At 32.0% G+C, this 19,168-nt stretch overlaps 1 protein-coding gene across 1 annotated transcript in view; it reads left to right on the forward strand.

Moving 5' to 3' along the window:
- Window positions 1-1,157: 1,157 nt before the first annotated feature.
- LOC118189007 (F-box only protein 28-like) overlaps window positions 1,158-19,168 on the forward strand; it is a 36,509-nt gene continuing 18,498 nt past the window's right edge. Inside the window, exons 1-2 of the mRNA XM_085808835.1 lie at window positions 1,158-1,334; window positions 7,075-7,323. Coding sequence (XP_085664961.1) covers window positions 1,248-1,334; window positions 7,075-7,323 — 336 coding nt within the window. The 5' untranslated portion in view covers window positions 1,158-1,247. The remainder of the gene's footprint in view (window positions 1,335-7,074; window positions 7,324-19,168) is intronic.

The raw sequence follows: 19,168 nt of genomic DNA on the forward strand, positions 1-19,168 counted from the left end.
GATACTCGCGGCCATCACACATTTGAAACATAAACCGACAGCGCTATTTCCTTTTGCGCATGCGCCAAATTTAGTCGCGGGTTGCGTTTCCTATGGAGGAAATGAAAATACGCAACCCGTCATATGTGATGTCACTCTCGTATCGAGATCTCGTCGCACGCAACGGTCCTAAGTTATAGATAGGTGGCACTTTTAAGTATAGGCAATCTGTTGACATTACGAGTTAATAACATTTTATTCCTTATAATGTTTGGTAAGTTTGAATTCACTGCCACTTTATTCCTACTTTACCAGATCATTCTTATGCATTAGCTTAAATTAAAAAAATTTAGGATTTATTCATGCATTATTAGCTAATATACACTAGTATACAAATTTTCAGTTCATTTATAGATTTGGAATTAGCTTTTTTGTTTATCAAAGTAAACATATCCCACAATCTTATCTCAATAATTTAATAATAATAGCATTTTTTTTATCGCAGACAGTACTTTTTTACGAAATCAAAACACGTCCGACTTGGCGAAGAAAGGTTAGCGCCAATTGGCGCAGCTTTCTATTTCAACGGAGTACACTAAAAAAGAACATAAAATTCAATTATTTGTAAAAGGTGATTCCAGTAAATAATGTCACAGTGTTTAATACATTTTGATGCTATTAATACATGCTTAACATGTCATATACAGTGGCAATTTTCTTATACAATATGGCTGAAACTTTCCAACCAATTCAAGAGAGGCAGTAAAATGACAAAAATACTGGAAATAAAATAATAAATCATGCTTAACTATGAAAGATTACAGGTCCTCCTTTTACAAAACTTTCTTTACATACATAGGCTCTGCAGCGGATAACCATTTTTTCTTAAATTTTATGTGACCAAACAAAGCAGGTGTCTTTCGTCCCATAGAAATGAACGTAAAGTATTTCCGGACTTTCGAAATTCGACCAGCAGTCACGTGACACTAATGTTGGAACCGGTTGGGGTTGCAATAAGCTCTCTACCAGTATATATCTCGTTGGATTATTCAGGCACTCAAAAAAAAAAAAAAAAAGTTTTGTAGAAATTTTTGGAAAATAGCATATAATTTTTGTTTATTTTTAAATGGCATTACTATTCTTGCATGCATGATAAAATAGTTATTTAAGTCTGGCAACACTGCCGTTTGCCTTGAAGTGTTTTGCATGAATTTAGAGTTCGTTTCTTTTGCTTTTGACATACGTTTGAAGAGTAAGAAAATAATAAAATGCCTGATTTCGAATGGTTACCTGCGGAACTGGTTGAAAAGATATTATCGTATTTACCGTATGAAGACGTTTGTAATTGTAGTTTAGTAAGTTCTTTTGTTTTATAGAATCATAATGATTCGTTGTAAAGTGTTTTTTTGTATTGTATTTCGTAGCAAAATATTTTTTGTATGTATGCATAATTCGTTGTAAGGTATTTGTTGTATTGTATTCAGTTATGAAACCGGTATATCTAGTATTGGATAAACAGAAGCTCGATGAGAATATAGATTCTGTTCGAAAATATGAATAAAGTTGGTTGTGTAATTTATTTAGGCAAAGCACTTGAACGCAAACCGTCAGCATTACCGAAAAGTAAATGACTATATTTTCAAAATATTTTTTAAATAATATTGTAAAGTAAATAAAGTAACATTTAAGTTAGAATAGTTGATCTATTAATTGAACTATTTTTAGGGCAAAAGTGAAGAATCCCCCACTTATTCCTTTGGTGCTTTTTACGGCTAATCTTTGGAATATGGTAACAGTGGCGACATTTTGGTAAGGCGATAAAGGTTACTAGATAGGACTTTAGCAGTGTACATGGATAAAGTCAAGAGGGTGTGCAATTCTGTTTTTTTTTTTAAGTGAAAATGGTTAATCTTCGGATTATGGTAACTTGGCGAAAATTTGGCGACCAACCTTGCTACAGCAACTTGCTAGTTTTTTCTTGAACGCCATTTTGTTTTCACAAAGTAAAGGCATTTTTTTTTTTTTTTTTAACTCAACATTTTTTTTTCCAACAATCTGCTAGCCGAATTACGCTAATGCTAGAACTTTTATGGATCAAAAGTGCTTAATCATGACGAAGATTAGGTGCGAAATTGGGAGAAAGTGCAGAATAGCCCACTGCTTGCCGCGTTTTTAAGAATTGCACATACACGGTATCCATGTACACGTTGACCTATTTTCACAGTTAATCTTTGAATTATGGTAACTTGGCAATTTTTTGGCGACCAACCCTGCTACAGCAACCTGCTAGTATTGTTTTGGACGCCATTTTGTTTTCACGAAATAAAGGCATGTTTTTTTTTACTCAACATTTTTTCCAACAATCTGCTAGCCAAATTACGCTTATACTAGAACTTTTATGGAACAAAAATGCTTAATCATGACGAAGATTAGGTGCGAAATTGGGAGAAAGTGCAGAATAGCCCACTGCTTGCCGCGTTTTTAAGAATTGCACATACACGGTATCCATGTACACGTTGACCTATTTTCACAGTTAATCTTTGAATTATGGTAACTTGGCAAATTTTTGGCGACCAACCCTGCTACAGCAACCTGCAAGTTTTGTTTTGGACGCCATTTTGTTTTCACGAAATAAAGGCATGTTTTTTTTTACTCAACATTTTTTCCAACAATCTGCTAGCCAAATTACGCTTATACTAGAACTTTTATGGAACAAAAATGCTTAATCATGACGAAGATTAGGTGCGAAATTGGGAGAAAGTGCAGAATCGGCCACTACTTGCCGCGTTTTTAAGAATTGCACATACACGGTATCCATGTACACGTCGACCTATTTTCACTTAAAAAACATCCCAGAATTGCACAAAAATGGCATTGCGCACACTCTTGACTTTATCCATGTACACTGCTAAAGTCCTAGCTAGTAACCTTTATCGCCTTACCAAAATGTCGCCAAACTACCTGTTACCATATTCCAAAGATTTCTCAAATTTTGTAAATCTCATAATCTTAATAGCTGTATATGAATAAACTTCACTGAGTATTATTACTTTTTATTAATAGCATGTTGACATAACAGTCGACTTTTTATTTTAGATTTTATGCAAATTTTATACATTTAATCTAACAGAAATCTGAATTTTAAAAGTTTACAATTGGGTGCCTTTTGTTTCTTGGCGATTCTTTTTTGATGCCAAGATCGGTGCTTGGAATGCACAATATCAAGATGGCCCATACACAAAACCAAAATAAAAAGTCAAAGAATTGCATAAACTCTGTGTCCATGTACACATCGATCTGTTTTCACTTAAAAAAAATCCTAGAATTGCACAAACTTGGCATTGCGCATTGAATTAAATTTGTCCATGTACACATCAATCTATTTTCATTTAAATAAAATCAGGAAGCTAAAACAAAGTTAAAACTATCATGGTAAACAGAAGTGAGGTTTCATCGCCAAAATTTAAAAAAAAAATTGTCTCTAATCAAAGGGGCACCCAATTCTACACTAGAGCCTGAATTTATTTAAAAAAAAAAAAAAACTCTATAATAAAAGTAAGAATACAATTTATATATAAAAAATTGACTATATGGCAAACACTTAGATACTGATTTCAATGTCTTTAAATGTAATTATTATTCTAAAGTTTGGATATATTCTTATGTTAAGATATGCTCTTATTCTATTATAAAGTTTAGATGTACAGAACAGAAGGCACACTTTGTGCTTATGACTGTGACAAGATAAATTATAATATATTGTATACGAGCCAGTTCCCCTTAGAAAGTCCTCCACGAAGGCATCCCTCCCTTTAGGCAGATAGCCCTAGTGTGCTTTGCCATAATTAAATACACCACTTAAAAACATGCCAAGCAGTGGGCGATTCTGCACTTTCTCCATTTTTAGTATTATCCTGGGTAGTGTAAATTTATTACTAATAGGCATTTTGGTGGCAAGTGTGGTCTTCAAATGTTTAACAGTTTTCCTTAGTGAGACAAACTTGTCCAAAGTATCATTAGGTAATTTCAGTGTATCTACTTTGCATATTATCTGCTTCCATTTGTGTTTTCAACTGGTCAGCAAGAATAGGTATTAGAGGGAATGGGTTTGTGCCATTTTAAAAAAACCAAACTTAGGAGTGGTCAAGGCACAGCTTAAGTATTAGTCTTTTTTGGCAAGAAATATGTTTGGCGACATTTTGACACTATAAATGAAAAATTATGATAAACTTCTTATTTATGGTAACCCTAAATACTGAGCTGAAAAAACATGCCGCCATTTCTGTCCACATAACTTTAACGAATTTGGTAGGTATCGGAGCTTTGATGACAGGAAGGCTAAATTGCATGTTTTTCTTAAAGTTACTTTCATGTTAGGAAAGTACGACATTTAAAATATTTTTAAAAAAGCCAAAATTTGATAGTTAAAACTGATGCTTTTAATATTACATCACATGAGTCTTGACATTTTTTCATATGTCAACTCTGCATGTTATAAACTCCCCCCCCCCCAAGAGAAAAAAAAAAAAAAAAAAAACAGTTTTAGTAGCATGAGGTTAACTCTGGGTGTTTCCTTTGAAAAAGAACCACATACAAATTTAGACTTCTTAGATGTTTCTTAAAATGGCAATGATTAAAATTACCATGGTCTAAAAAAAAATTTTTGCCTCATTTCTTAAATTAGAACTATAGGGATGTGTAATAGCATGAATTCATAGTCCAAAATCAGGTTTCATTATTGCTTTTATAACATTTTTATAATTTGTCTGACTATAAAAAATATAATAGTGCTTAGATTATGGAATATATTGCTTATAATTTACAGTTCTCAAATTTTGTAGATCTCTTAATCTAATAGCTGTATATGAATAACCTACACTGAGTATCATTACTTTTATTAATAGTATGTTGACCAAACAATTGACTTTTTATTTTAAATTTTATGCAAATTTTCTACATTACTTAAGCATTTAATCTTACAGAAATCCGAATCTTTTTAAATAAAAACTCTATAATAAAAGTAAGAGTACAATTTATATATAAAAATTTGACTACGTGCCAAGCACTTAGATACTGATTTCAGTGTCTTAATGTAATTATTATAAAGTTTAGATATATTAAGATATGCTCTTATTCTATTATAAAGTTTAGATGTACAGAACAGAAGGCACACTTTGTGCTTACGACTCAGTCAATCACTTGTGGCAAGATAACTTATGATAACAATTAAGTCCAAATAAATTTGTAGCCAAAGGCTATACAAATCAATTTAATGCAAAATTGGTTCAAAACTTAACCGGCATGGAATTCAGCTATCAGCAATTATAATGCAAGACTGAAGACTATAAATCTTATCTTATCTAGCAACCTAATAACGTGTCCTCGAAAGGCAAAACATGGTTTGTTTTACAAACTAAAAACTTCATTTGGATTCTGGTGTGAAAACGAATGGGGAAATTGACAGTAAAATCCCAAACATAAAAAATAACTCTGGTTACAAAATAAGAGAACGTTACATTATACTTTGTTCCCTGATTTGCTCTAGTGTAGAATTGGGTGCCCCTTCGATTAGTGGCAATTTTTTTTAAATTTTGGTGATGAAACCTCACTTCTGTTACCATGATAGTTTCAACTTTGTTTTAGCTTCCTGATTTTATTTAAATAAAAATAGATTGATGTGTACATGGACAAATTTAAGGCAGTGTGCAATGCCTAGCTTGTGCAATTCTAGGATGTTTTTTTAAGTGAAAACAGATCGATGTGTACATGGACACAGAGTTTGTGCAGTTCTTTGACTTCTTATTTTGGTTTTGTGTAGGGCCATCTTGAAATTGTGCCTTCCTGGCACCAGTCTTGATGTCAAAAAAGAATTGCTAAGAAACAAGGGGCACCCAATTGTAAACTTTTACCTCCTGATTAATTATTCACTACGTGAAATAGTGTAATGCATTTTTGTTTGCGCATCATATGCAAATTATTTATTTTATTTAAATGCTAGTTTGAAATGCATTTATGAACCTTTTGTAAATGTCATTATTCATAACATAAAAATTAACCGTTTGTAAATTAAAAATATTAGCTAAATACTAATATAATATATAAATATTAACTAACTACTTAAAAATTAATGTTTAATACATTAATATTATATTTTGTAATTTAAAATATTAACCTTTTGTAAATTTCATTACTCATAATCACTGCCATAAATTCAATTACGGTAGTGTTTCAAGAATTTATCTTAGCAGTACTAGAAATGTTAAAAATTAGAGAAAGACTGTTTTTAGCAGTTTGTTGAAAATTAGAGAAAGACTGTTTATTCTGATCAAGAGCTTATTTTTTAGAATTGTTATTTAGTCTAGATCGAGTTTTGTTGACAATCTGCCATTTTTTTCCGATCTTCATAGCCTGGTCTACCTTGGCGACCGAAGTTTCTCGCCAAATAAAAAAAATTGCCAAAAGGACCAATACTAAAGCTGTTCTGTGGTCAACATCGACCAAAAATCTCACTTTCTCACTTATTTTGTAAAATATCAGCCTTGAACTTGTTCATCATCCACATCAGCAAAGAGATTTGGTATGCTACCCTTGATTAGGGATGAAAGTCTGTCAAGCGATTTCCACACTTTCTGATAGTGGTCCAAGACCTTATCATTGGATTGTGGCATTTTAAACTTGTAATGTGTCATATCTTGAAAGTACAGCACAGAGCTAACAGTAATTTATAGTCATAAATAAGTCTATTTGAGTGAAAAAGAGTGAGAGTGTCATTTTGTTTGACACTTGACAGTTGGCATATATTACAGTTAGAGAAATTTCTCTTTAGTGTAAAACTTTTATATAATTTATCAATTGAATTGAGCAAAAATAGCTTTTGTAAAATCTTAGTAATATATAAAGAAATTATACTTTTGAATTAAGTATGAGTAAAAATTCCTTGTGTACAGTGTTAATATTGGAGTAATATAATTTAATATATTTAAATGAATTTAAATTTTGTATTTCCAATAAATGTATTGTTTTGTTACATACGTGTATTTAGGAAGAACTGGCTTTAATTTTTCTAAGTTTTACTAAATTTTTCAACATTTTCAGGTGAATGTAACATGGAATTATGCCTGTAGGAAAATTTTGAAAAGAGGCTTTGAAAATGCTGAAAAATATTTTGGTGAGTGTCAGAAAAAGTTAAGAGCTCAGCTGCCATGCTGTGCAGCAAAGAGAAAAAAACATCCCTTGGGGAAATATTGCAGTGATATGTTAAAAACTGAATTGCAGTTGTCTCTAATTAAACCAGATTTCATGAAATATGCAAACAACAAGATGTGTTTTTTTGTTCCAGGAATGGTAAGTTTTTAGCAAAATATTCATACATTAAATTATGAAAGTTTCTGAAATTATTTGGTATAACTATAATGCACCGAGACATTTTTCTGATATTATAATATTGACATTGATATTATAATCTTGATTTATTGAATTGATATTTTTGCTCTAAATTAATTTGTATTTTCATTGCTTTATCACTTAAAATTTATTTAACAAATTATTAGTAGGACAGTCAAAAGTCTTTAATCCGGACCTCAAAGCTACAAACTTTCTGCGCATGCATAAACGCATTATGCATGCTCATAATACGTTTACATGTGCGTTTATGTATGCACATAATACGTTTACGCATGCGCTTTTAATGTACAACGGACAGTGTAAGCTAAGCTAAAATTATCTGATTATCTATTTCAGTTAATGTTGCAGATTGCGTTGTTCCTTAATCTTCGAATTGGATCCGGCTTATTATTTTTTGTAGACTGTTAGAGCAATTTTATAAAAGTAAGCTTGAACTTTTGATTATGTCAAAAAGTATTTCCGATTCTAGAGCTGCCGAAGGATCTACAAAGTGAAAGCATGTTTCGATGTCCTTCAAACAAAAAGTGGAATGTCTGCAAAAAAATGGTTAAAGGCATATCCTTTGTTTCTCTAACCATTCCGAAATCTGTTTATCAATTTCACTCTGCTCTGTGGGGGGGGGACGTCGCGGCTCCTTTCCTGTCAGCACTATCCTTATCTTCAGGGCAGATGTTTTTATTTTATTCGGCTTATAATTCCTTACTAAATGTAGTATTTCATCTCGATGTACTTGGTCTTTGATATGATTTAAATCAAATTTCTCGTCATTATAAATATCACGAATACACATCAAATAGTTTTCTGGTTGCAATTTTCTAATTTCGACTATGCGTAATGTATGCTTTACGCATGCACGTGTTGAAAGAAATGTTTGATAAAGTAAACAAATATTAAGCTTTTTTTATTGTAAATTTTGATACCCTTTAGATCATAATTGCTCTTTATTTCATAAATTATGGTTTCATAGTTTTAATTTTATAATTTCTGCCTGCCATCTTACCAGATTTAAATTGATGATCTATAATCCGGAACCGCCGAAGTCCTGACGAGTCCGGATCAAAGACTTTTTTTGACTGTAATGTAATTTTGTTGCATGCAAGATCGACACTATGTATGGAGCAAGTAATGAAATTTCGGTATTGTTCGGTTTTGAGGGCTGTAAAAAAATTGCAGCAAAAATATATGTGCAAAAGCGCCAAATCTAGCAAACGCGCCCATTTAACAGTGCGCCAAATCTAGCGTACGTGTCGATTTCAGGTTGCGTAAGTTTATATAGTTCTATATTTCTTAAGACGCCATTGACATACTAGTTTAATTTTTAAATCCTTTTTTGATATTCTATGGATTTAACAATTTGGGAATTGCCCATGACAAAAAGTCGGCGATAGAATTTTGGGTAAAGTGCAGAATCACCCACTGCTTGACGCGTTTTTAAGAATTGCACATACTCGGTATCCATGTGCACATCGACCTATTTTCACTTAAAAAAAAAAATCCTAGAATTGCACAAAAATGGCACCGCACACCCTTGACTGTATCTATGTACACATCGACCTATTTTCACTTAAAAAGTAAAAGAAAATTGACAAAAATCCAATTGTTTTTACCCTTGTAAAAAGCGGCAAACAAATAAGTGAGCGATTCTGCACTTTACCGAGAATATTTTCAAAGAAAAGGCATCATTCATTATAGAAAATTACGTTTGAACAACCAACAAGATGAAATTATGCTTTAGCGATAAGTAGTTAGCGAAATAGGCGTGCAATGCAGGCATCCATTCAGTTACATTTAGCAATTTTTATATAAATTGTAATAATGATCTGAAATAGTTATTTACTCTTATGCTTCCATTCAGTCATGTTTAGCCTTTTTCATATAAATTATAATAATAAAAAAGTATTATATGAAATTAACCTTTTATCTAAATTAAAACATCAATCTTAAATAGTTATTTACTGTTATACTTCCTTTCTTGCCGCAATTATTTTTGGCAGCATTGGCATCAACAATAGTTTGGCGTTTTTTTACGGCCCTCGAAGCTGAATAGTACCGAAATTTCAAAAGCTTTCACAGCTGAGAATTTATGCAAACATTTGAAGAAAATTTAATTCTATTACTTTACATGAAAGAGTAATGCAGGTAACTGTTTAGCAGTTAAACACATATTATATATATAATGTAATTTTTAGTATTAATCCGGTACTTACGTATTATCGCAACCAGGTTGGCGCTATTTGTAAGTTTGAGTAAAAAAGTATGAATACAAAGAAAATGTACATTTATTAATTACAGATAATTTTTAATACAGTTTTTTATATTATTTTGGGTACTTTTCCGTTTTGCCGGCGCAGGCGATAAAGTCGCCAATAATGGTACAACTGATGCCAAACGGAATATCCTCACTGGTAGCTTTTTAAGCCTCATTTACAAAATAAGTCGCAGCCATTTCTTATCAGATTCATTGTTTCTTTCAATACTGGCATACAATTACATAGAATTTTTAACAGATAGTCCAGTTTTATGCCCTAAGGTCAATCTAATGAGAATGCACTAGCGAAATAAAGCACTCTGGTTTTACATAATTTGAGTAAGCTATTCGTATGAACTGAAATAATTCTTGCATTTAAACTTGTATTCCAAATTAAGATTTAACTTGAAATTAATGTAGATAATTACTGAGAGAATTAGATTTTTTTAGTGTAGTTTACGTGAATCAGGATGTTGTACCATGAAAGCATAGTAAATTCTTAAATTAATGACTTTTTACAAATTTATTGTCTTTATTCATTGGCTTTTTATAAAATTTAAACGATATTAAAATGCTTATGCCCTCAAAATAAAAAATTCTTAGAACCAACATTTGATAACATTTTATATGTGTATGCTCTGTGTTGTCGCCAATAAGGTCTGCTTGGCGAGATTTGCGCCGGCGAAACGGAAAAGTACCTTATTTTGTTTTAAAATATAAAATAGCAATTAAACGCTTCCGGTTTCGAATTTGAATAAGTTGCAGAATTATTTTTTCGGCGGAAGTCTTTTGGCTATTGCTTTTAGCACTGATTGAAAACCGTATTCGCCATAACCATGTACACGTCAACTTATTTTTACTTAAAAAAACATCCCATAATTGCGCAAAAATGGCATTGCGCACACTTTTGACTTTATCCATGTACACTGCTACTTTCTCATAAATTACAAAAATTTGCAGGAAAATTTTGTGAATCTCCACATGCTCTTTTTACAAAACTACGTATAACACGTAGGGTTGTCGTAAGTAGGGTTGCCAAATTTGGCAATTTATGCGAATTTTGGCCTGGTTGCGTTAATACGTAAGTACCATTAAATGCATCACCAGAAAATGCATTGTTGCAAAACATGAAAATGTACCACAGGTTCACTACTTTTTGGTTTCATCAGAATAAGATAATGCAGTAAATATAAATGAAAGAGTATTTATTACCATTTATGAAGAAAGAAATTAACAAACAAAACATATTGTAATCCTCTAGGGGAATCTTCGGATTATGGTAACTTGGCGATTTTTTGGCAAAACTTTGGCGACCAACCCTGCTACAGCAACCTGCTAGTTTTGTTTTGGATGCCATTTTGTTTTCACGAAATAAAGGCATATTTTTTTTACTCAACATTTTTTCCAAGAATCTGCTAGCCGAATTACGCTTATGCTAGAACTTTTATGGAACAAAAGTGCTTAATCATGACGAAGGTTAGGTGCGAAATTGGGAGAAAGTGTAGAATCGCCCACTGCTTGCCACGTTTTTAAGAATTGCATATGCACTGTATCCATGTGCACGTCGACCTATTTTCACTTTAAAAAAATCCCAGAATTGCACAAAAATGGCATTGCGCACACTCTTGACTTTATCCATGTACATATCGACCTATTTTCACTTAAAAAGTCAAAGAAAATTGACAGCGCCAGACAAATAAGTGGGCGATTCTGCACTTTAGCAGCGAAATTGTTTGTAAGTGCTTATTAGCTAAAATCCCGATTGGAATTTTCCGGAAAATGTCACATTACATGTCTCATGATCTCTCATTTCTCTGAGACTAAATAATCTGCGATTCGAACTGTGTACTTCTTAGATTATTGCTAAGTTCTAGCTAGTAACCTTTACCGCCTTACCAAAATGTCGCCAAACTACCTGTTACCCATATTCCAAAGATTAGTCATCCTCTGTTTTATTAAAAATTCAAGGAACAGAATTCAGGAAAAAATTTAGGGATATACCAATGATTAAATTTATTTTCTTGCAAGTCATTAAAAACATAATAAATTTATGCTCAGTGACACTAGATGGTAATTATTGATTAGGTTTGATTAGACATGAATTATAACATATATTTTACTGAAAATTAAAATAAAATTATTAACATTACATATGTATATATTACAATGCGCTAGTATGTAAATAAAAATTAATGATCTCCTTCATTATATGGCAGTCTGTAAGTGTAAGCTATTCACAAGAAAAGATTTCTTATTCGTTACATACCTGCCAACTTTTACGAATTTTTCGTAATTTTTACGAAAATGCGTTTGTCTTTACGATTTTACGATAGCAATCGATTTTTTACGATTTTTTTCCTTTTTCAAGTCTTTTTAGTGATTTTTGTCGAAATTTTAGGATTTTTTGCCAATTCAGCGATTTTCGCCAGTTGCATCGTGTTTTATCGCCAACTACCGACTACTTCGAATCCAGTAACCTGCGGTTTCTCCCAACTCGCCGCTTATCCAGCCAATCCAATGTGCTGAACTTGTTTCTCCCACTCTTTTCTTTGTGGGCGCCAGATTATTTTTTTCGCGTTCGCTTCAGCAGCAAGGGAATTACTCAGCAAGCGTGGATTGTCGCATTCTGTTTTTTTTTTTCCTCCCGGGGGGCGGGGGAGTTTAGTGATGATAGGTAAACAGTCTATACAGTTGACCGGAAATAATAAAAGTTAAGATGGATGTACTATAAATAGTATTTTACTCCTGGACCATGGTTTAGTCATAAAGGTACAACTCTAATATACACCCTAATTTTCACCAAATGTGGCGATATGTGTTCTGCGCTGGTTTTTGGTGCGATTGCGTGTTCTATGGCAACCCTGTTGACGTTGAAAAATCTTTCGTTGGAGCTCTTTGGTTCGCCTCTGTGTCTGAGAAGATGGGAGGGAAAGATAAAATGGTAGTTGTTGAATTGAAGTTCAGCAAAAGGAAATATGATTGTGGCTATCCTGTTGAGGGGTAGTGGGTATTTAGAAGTGTGGAAAGAGGGTCTGGGAGATTATTTTTAATGGCAGTGCATGATAGAAGTAGGGATTTGTGATTTTATTTATTTGTGAACAATAGTATAAATTTTCTGGATAGTGTGTCTGGCTGTCATGTAAATACGATAGTGATTACGTGGCGGTATGAAATTTATATTTCTGCTATTCGAACACGCATTAATTCATGGTAAGTGCATTTTATTTTATCCTTGTTCTTATTTTGTAGAATGTTATGTTCATTGGTTCTTTAGTATGAATTTCTGTCGTTATTGTTGTTTTTTTAAATTGTTTGAAATTTATTTTAGTTTATTTTGTTGTTTAGTGTCTAGACTGTACAATTCGTAGATGTTTTTTAAAGTTGAAACAGGATGCTGTGTACATGGTATTCTTTGAAATTTATTGTTGTTATGTTAATTTATTAAAGCAATGTCTGCGTAGTTTGTAGATTCGTTCGTTGCCTACATTGTGCAATTCGTAGATGTTTTTTTAAGTTAAAACATGTCGCTGTGTACATGGATTCTTGTCAAATATTTTTGGTTAGAAACTTTACGTTTTTGCTATCTAAATTTTTTGTTTTTGTTTCGGATTTTTAGCTAAATTGTGTGTTCAAAACGTAGTTTTGGCATGTGCGAAAACCGCGTTTTTGGAGACATTTTAGGCTAAAAGTTCAAAATGTAGACAAAAAATTTAGATAGTAATATGGCAGCGTGAAGTTTCTCGCCAAAAATATTTGGCGACTTGAGGGTGCATATCAGAGTAGTTCCGTCATAAACAGTACTTGTGTGAAAACAGATTAAAGTATATGAATTCCCTGTTTAAGAAAGGAATTTCTCTATGACAGTATGCAATCTGTATCATAGCTGGAATAGCGAGGTGTTGCGTCTTCAGGGAAACAAAATCTGTTATTCTGTAATTTTTATGAAAATGTGTGTTTAAATTTTGTTACCTAGATAACCTATTTTTAACTCTTTCTATATGAAAATGAAATCAAATACAGACAAAGAAATAAAATTGCATTCCTTCCCTTGGTGCAGTTATTCACAACTTAAACTTAATGGGGCCAATTTTAAGTTTATAAAATTTTGGCTAGCTGCAATTATATACAGTCAAAAGTTGTTAATTCGGACACCCATAATTCGGAATGATCTATAATCCGGACCTCAAAACTAAAAACTTTCTGCGCATGCGCCGCGTTGACACATGTGCATAGGCGTTTATGCGTGCGCGTAAGACCTTTTACGACTGCGCATGTGAGTGTGCGCAAGTGCAGAATACGTTTTCGCGTGCGCGTTTTATGTATAATGGATGTATAAGCTAAAATTATATAATTATCTATTTCAGTTAATGTTGATGATTGCATTGTTCCTTAATTTTCGAATTGGTTCCGGCTTATTATTTCTTGCAGACTGTAAGAGCAATTTTATAAAAGTAACTTTAAACTTTCGATTATATCAAATAGAATTTCCGATATATATTTGTTAATATGTAAAGGATCTAAAGCGAAAGTATGTTTTGAAATCCAAAATCTGTTTATCAATTTCATGCTGCTCGGCGGGGGGAACGGCGCGGCGGGCCGCGTAATGAATTGGAAGTTGATCTGTCAGCACTATCCTTATCTTCAGCGCAGATGTTTTATTTTATTTGGCTTATAATTCCTTACCAAATGTAGTATTTCATCTCGATATGATTTAAAACAAGTTCCTCGTCATTATAATTCGCTTCCGATAGCGAAGAAAAGTGACAGAGGTTATTGAAAACGAAAAAATTTCGATTGACAAATTAGTCGGTGTTCTCGACACAGCAATTATAGGACTTGAACAGCGGAACTTTGTAACTGTACAAGAAATTATGTCTGTTCAATAGATTTAAAGAGAAAGTATTATCACATGAAACGAAGCAAAACTTAAACAACTTACATTGAAAGAAATGTTTAATAAAGTAAACAAATAAATATTAAGCTTTTTCTTTTTGCAAATTTTGATACCCTTTAGATCATAATTGTTCTTTATTTCATAAATTACGGTTTCATATTTTTAATTTAAGAATTTCTGCATGCCATCTTACGAGATTTAAACTGATGATCGATAAACTGGAATCGCCGAAGTCCCGACGAGTCCGGATTTACGACTTTTGACTGTATTGCACTTTTAATATTTCAGTTATAAATGCATTACACAAAATATAAAAATATGTAGTATAATATGTTAGAGAAAAGGTATACTCTTTGTATTATTTACAAAAAATTCAGCAAGATGAAAATTAAATACAGGGAAATCATATTTTAATGTGAAATTTAACACTGCACTTCTTCTGAGAGATTTATTCTCCCTTAGGTACATGCGATGCTATGGCTAAATCCATGCAGTCGTTCGGATGTTTGTTTGTTATTCTGTATCTGAACATTGATTTTAACAAGTTTGTTGTTGAAAATCCTCTTTCACATTTTTAAGTAGATCGAAAGCAGGAATTTATCTTTTTAAAAGTTTAACAGTTCATGATTTTTCTAATCTAGGACTATTTAAATGGCGTTTTGTGATATTCTTGATCTGAATTAGGATGAAAATCGGTTATTTCCATTTCTAGATCTCTGTAATGAATTGTTATTTAACATTTTCTGTGTAATGAATTGTTATTTAACATATTTTCAATCTTTTACCATTTTTCTTAAATACTAGTATTATGTAATGGGTTTGAAGTGAATGAAGTAGTTGGCCTAATTTTAAATACACTCAAAACATCTAATTTAGAAACTAATTTAAGCTCGATGAGATTTTCCAAATGCTTGTTTCACTTTTCTTACGTTTCATGCTTTAGTTCTCCAGATTTTCAAAGTGGCAAAACGTACATTACATTATGGTAAAAATGTATGTTCCTTATATTTGTGTAATATTTTCACAAAGTTAATTTTGATTTAAAATGAATTTAAAATACCCTTGAATTCAAAGACTCACCTCCTCAAGTTTAAAATTTTAGTTATTATGTCTGTAAGAATGACTAAATCATAGAACCAATTATGGTCAATAATTTCTTAATAAGTTTCGTTTCTAGATTTTTAAAATTCTTCTATGAAACTTTTGTAACAGAAGCTGGGATGGAACCCAGGCAGCCAGACAGAATGTCCCTTCCCTGAGTGAAAATTTCTATCATTTCACTGAAAGTGACATTATAATATTTCAAAATAAACCCTCGTAACACTAATAAATGTATGTAGATTTTTAGTAATGTTTATTATACAATGCGTGTTTGGTTCTTACAATATTTTGAGCTATTATATTACTAATTCTGTATGTGAATTAAGACAGTTTAATATAGAACACATGCTTCAAGGCTAAAAGTAAAAGTATTTGAATTATGTTTTACCTTTCGTGTGTTTTCAGACATAGGTTCTATTCTGCAATTTACGGAATTTCTCAGTATTGGACATCTCACATAGCTGACAAAATTTCATTCCTATGTTTAGGTTTTATAGTACAATAAGTTGAGCATCCCTACATTAGTATATGACTTTGATTCCTTCGAAAGAAAAAAAGAGTATTTTAGTTTTCTTGAATTTTTGGTCAAAATTTTAGTATGTAGGTAATTGCAGTAGTTCTTCCACAAAATTGCATTTAAATTTTCTTGCGACATTTCAAAATGCTGTTTAATTCAATGGCATTTGATGTGTTTTGGCTTCCTGTATTAAAGCTGGGCTCAAACCCGGGCAGCTAGACAATATGTTCTCTCCCTGAGTGAAATATTGCTATAATTTCATTAAAGTGACGTGGTAATATTTCAGGATAATTTCTTGTACATTGGACTAAGCTGTCCTCTCTCATGGATGAGAGTACCGAAGTAAAGAACTTAAAATTAGAAACGGTTCTTACGTTAAAATGCTGAATGAAATATTTCTTTTAAGGTTTATGACTTTTGTTTCCAAGATGTTCTTCGAAATCTGTTTTTAGAATGGTGTTTTTTAACCCTTTCTAAAAAAAAAAATCTATAAAAGTATGCATGTACATACATACCTGCCAACTTTTACGAATTTTTCGTAATTTTTACGAAAATTCGTTTGGCTTTACGATTTTATGATCGTAATCCATTTTTTACGATTTTTTTCTTTTTCAAGTGTTTTTAGTAATTTTTGTCGAAATTTTAGAATTTTTCGCCAATTGCATCGTGTTTTACCGACTACTTCAAATCCAGTAACCTGCGGTTTCTCCCAACTTGCCGCTTAACCAGCCAATCCAATGCGCTGAACTTGTTTCTCCCACTCTTTTCTTTGTGGGCGCCAGATTATTTTTTTCGCGTTCGCTTCAGCAGCAAGGGAATTACTCAGCTCGGACTCGGCGAGCGTGGATTGTCGCATTCTGTTTTTTCCTTTTTTTTCATTTGCACGTGCTACGAATTTTCTTAATACGTCGTTGTTACAAAATAAGTTTAAAAAAAAACGCATTCTCAATATTTTCGTCCTGCCTACAAAGCCGAATTTCCAACAATTAAAGAATCCTTCAAAAGAAATAACTATGCATTTTACAATGTGTGCGTGTGTGACTTCATAATGAGTCATGGTGGAAGAAGCGACATTGTGAAGCATGTTAAGTCTAAAAAGCATGAAGTTAATGCTTCGGCTTCGACAACGTCAAAGAAAGTGGATGATTTTTTTTCAAATTCGGCTACGAATTCGGATGCCGATGTCATTTTGGCAGAGTGATTATATTGTAAGGAAGTTTCCTTTGCAAAATGAAGTTCTTTTAAATGCTGAAGTGGCAAATTTAAAACAAATTGAAAATTCATCTTTTGAAAAGATTCATTTTTTTATTGATAAATTTCCATTTTTGTTAACAATTAAAGAAAATGAATGCCATAATGATGCTTTAGATGAACTACAGAACCAGTTTTCCTTTGCACAGTTTGAAGACTTTGCCAGTTCTGGAGAAGATAGACTTGATGTCCTCGTTGGTACCTTAAAAAGAATAAAAAGAGCTGATGGAACACCGAAATATGATAGACTAGCAAGAGTTTTATGTGCTATACTCGTAATTCCACACAGTAATGCTGACTGTGAGAGAGTCTTCAGTGTTGTGAAGAAAAACAAAACTATGTTTCGTTCTTCAATTTCACCAAAAACTCTAGAAAACATTTTAATTGCTAAATGTTATGAGGAAACTAATTGTTATGACAGGAAATTTTCCAAAGAATTTTTGGCTAAAGCCAAAAAATGCACTCTAAATTCATTGCAATAATTTTTTTGTGTAACATTAAGTTCTTGTTTTATGTTTCCTAATAAATTTTTTAATTACTACTTAATTGAGATTTACTAATGTAAGTACAATTTTCTTTTTTCTATTTGTATAAATTGTTATTTTTTAACTAAACTAAAAACATACTAAAATGTCTCCAAAAATGCGGTTTTCACAGGTGCAAAAGCCACGTTTTGAACACACAATTTAAGCTAAAAATCCGAAACAAAAACAAAAAATTTAGATAGCAGAAACGTAAAGTTTCTAACCAAAAATATTTGGCAAGAATCCATGTACACAGCGACATGTTTTAACTTAAAAAAACATCTACGAATTGCACAATGTAGGCAACGAACGAATCTACAAACTACGCAGACATTGCTTTAATAAATTAACATAACAACAATAAATTTCAAAGAATACCATGTACGCAGCATCCTGTTTAAACTTTAAAAAAAAATCTGCGAATTCCACAATCTAGGCATTGTGCACTAATAAACAAAATAAACTAAAATAAATTACAAACAATTCAAAAAACGACAGTAATGATTGAAATTCATACTAAGAAAAATGAACGTAACATGCTACAAAATAAGAACAACAATAAAATAAAATGCACTTACCATGAATGAATGCTTCTTCGAACAGCAGAAATATCAATTTCAAACATCACCAAAACAATTTCACCACAAATTTGTTGAAAGGATTTTCTCCCATTTCAGAATAGCGATGGAAAACATATAAACCACAAAATGAAATTCAAAATCGCAGTTCCGATTATAAGTAGGCAACGTAGCTTTAACATGCTGCCACGTAATCTCTGTCATATTTATATGACAGCCAGACTCGGTGTGCACAAAATTGCTACTATCTTTCACAAATAAATGTTCAGAACTTTCTTCTTGTAAATCCTTGTAGAATTTCTAGCCACCTGAAAAAATAGTTGTACCAGGCACGCGACTAAAATTTTGCCAACACCTCTTTCATTGCATTATAAACCATTTTAAACCGCCGACAACACAAACGAACCAGCAACTAAAACTGATGCATAAGCAAAGTTTAAAGTTATAAAAACATTTAGCAGAAATAGCAATAGAAGCTTCCTAAGGTTATATACTGTGCAGACATTGAAGACAAAAGTTTTAAACTTAACCAATTTATTAACAATATATATAAAAATAAAAATACAATAAATAAATTTAATCAACATCCGAAACTTAAAGAGTGTAACATTATCAAAAATTACATTTAGTTGAGTATTCATTAACCCCAAGGGTTTTTTTTCCCTTTAAAAG

The sequence above is a fragment of the Stegodyphus dumicola genome, chromosome X2 (genome assembly GCF_044657685.1).
Source record: "Stegodyphus dumicola isolate Sdum_Otavi_A_Nest chromosome X2, ASM4465768v1".
NCBI classification, from domain to species: Eukaryota; Metazoa; Arthropoda; class Arachnida; order Araneae; family Eresidae; genus Stegodyphus; species Stegodyphus dumicola.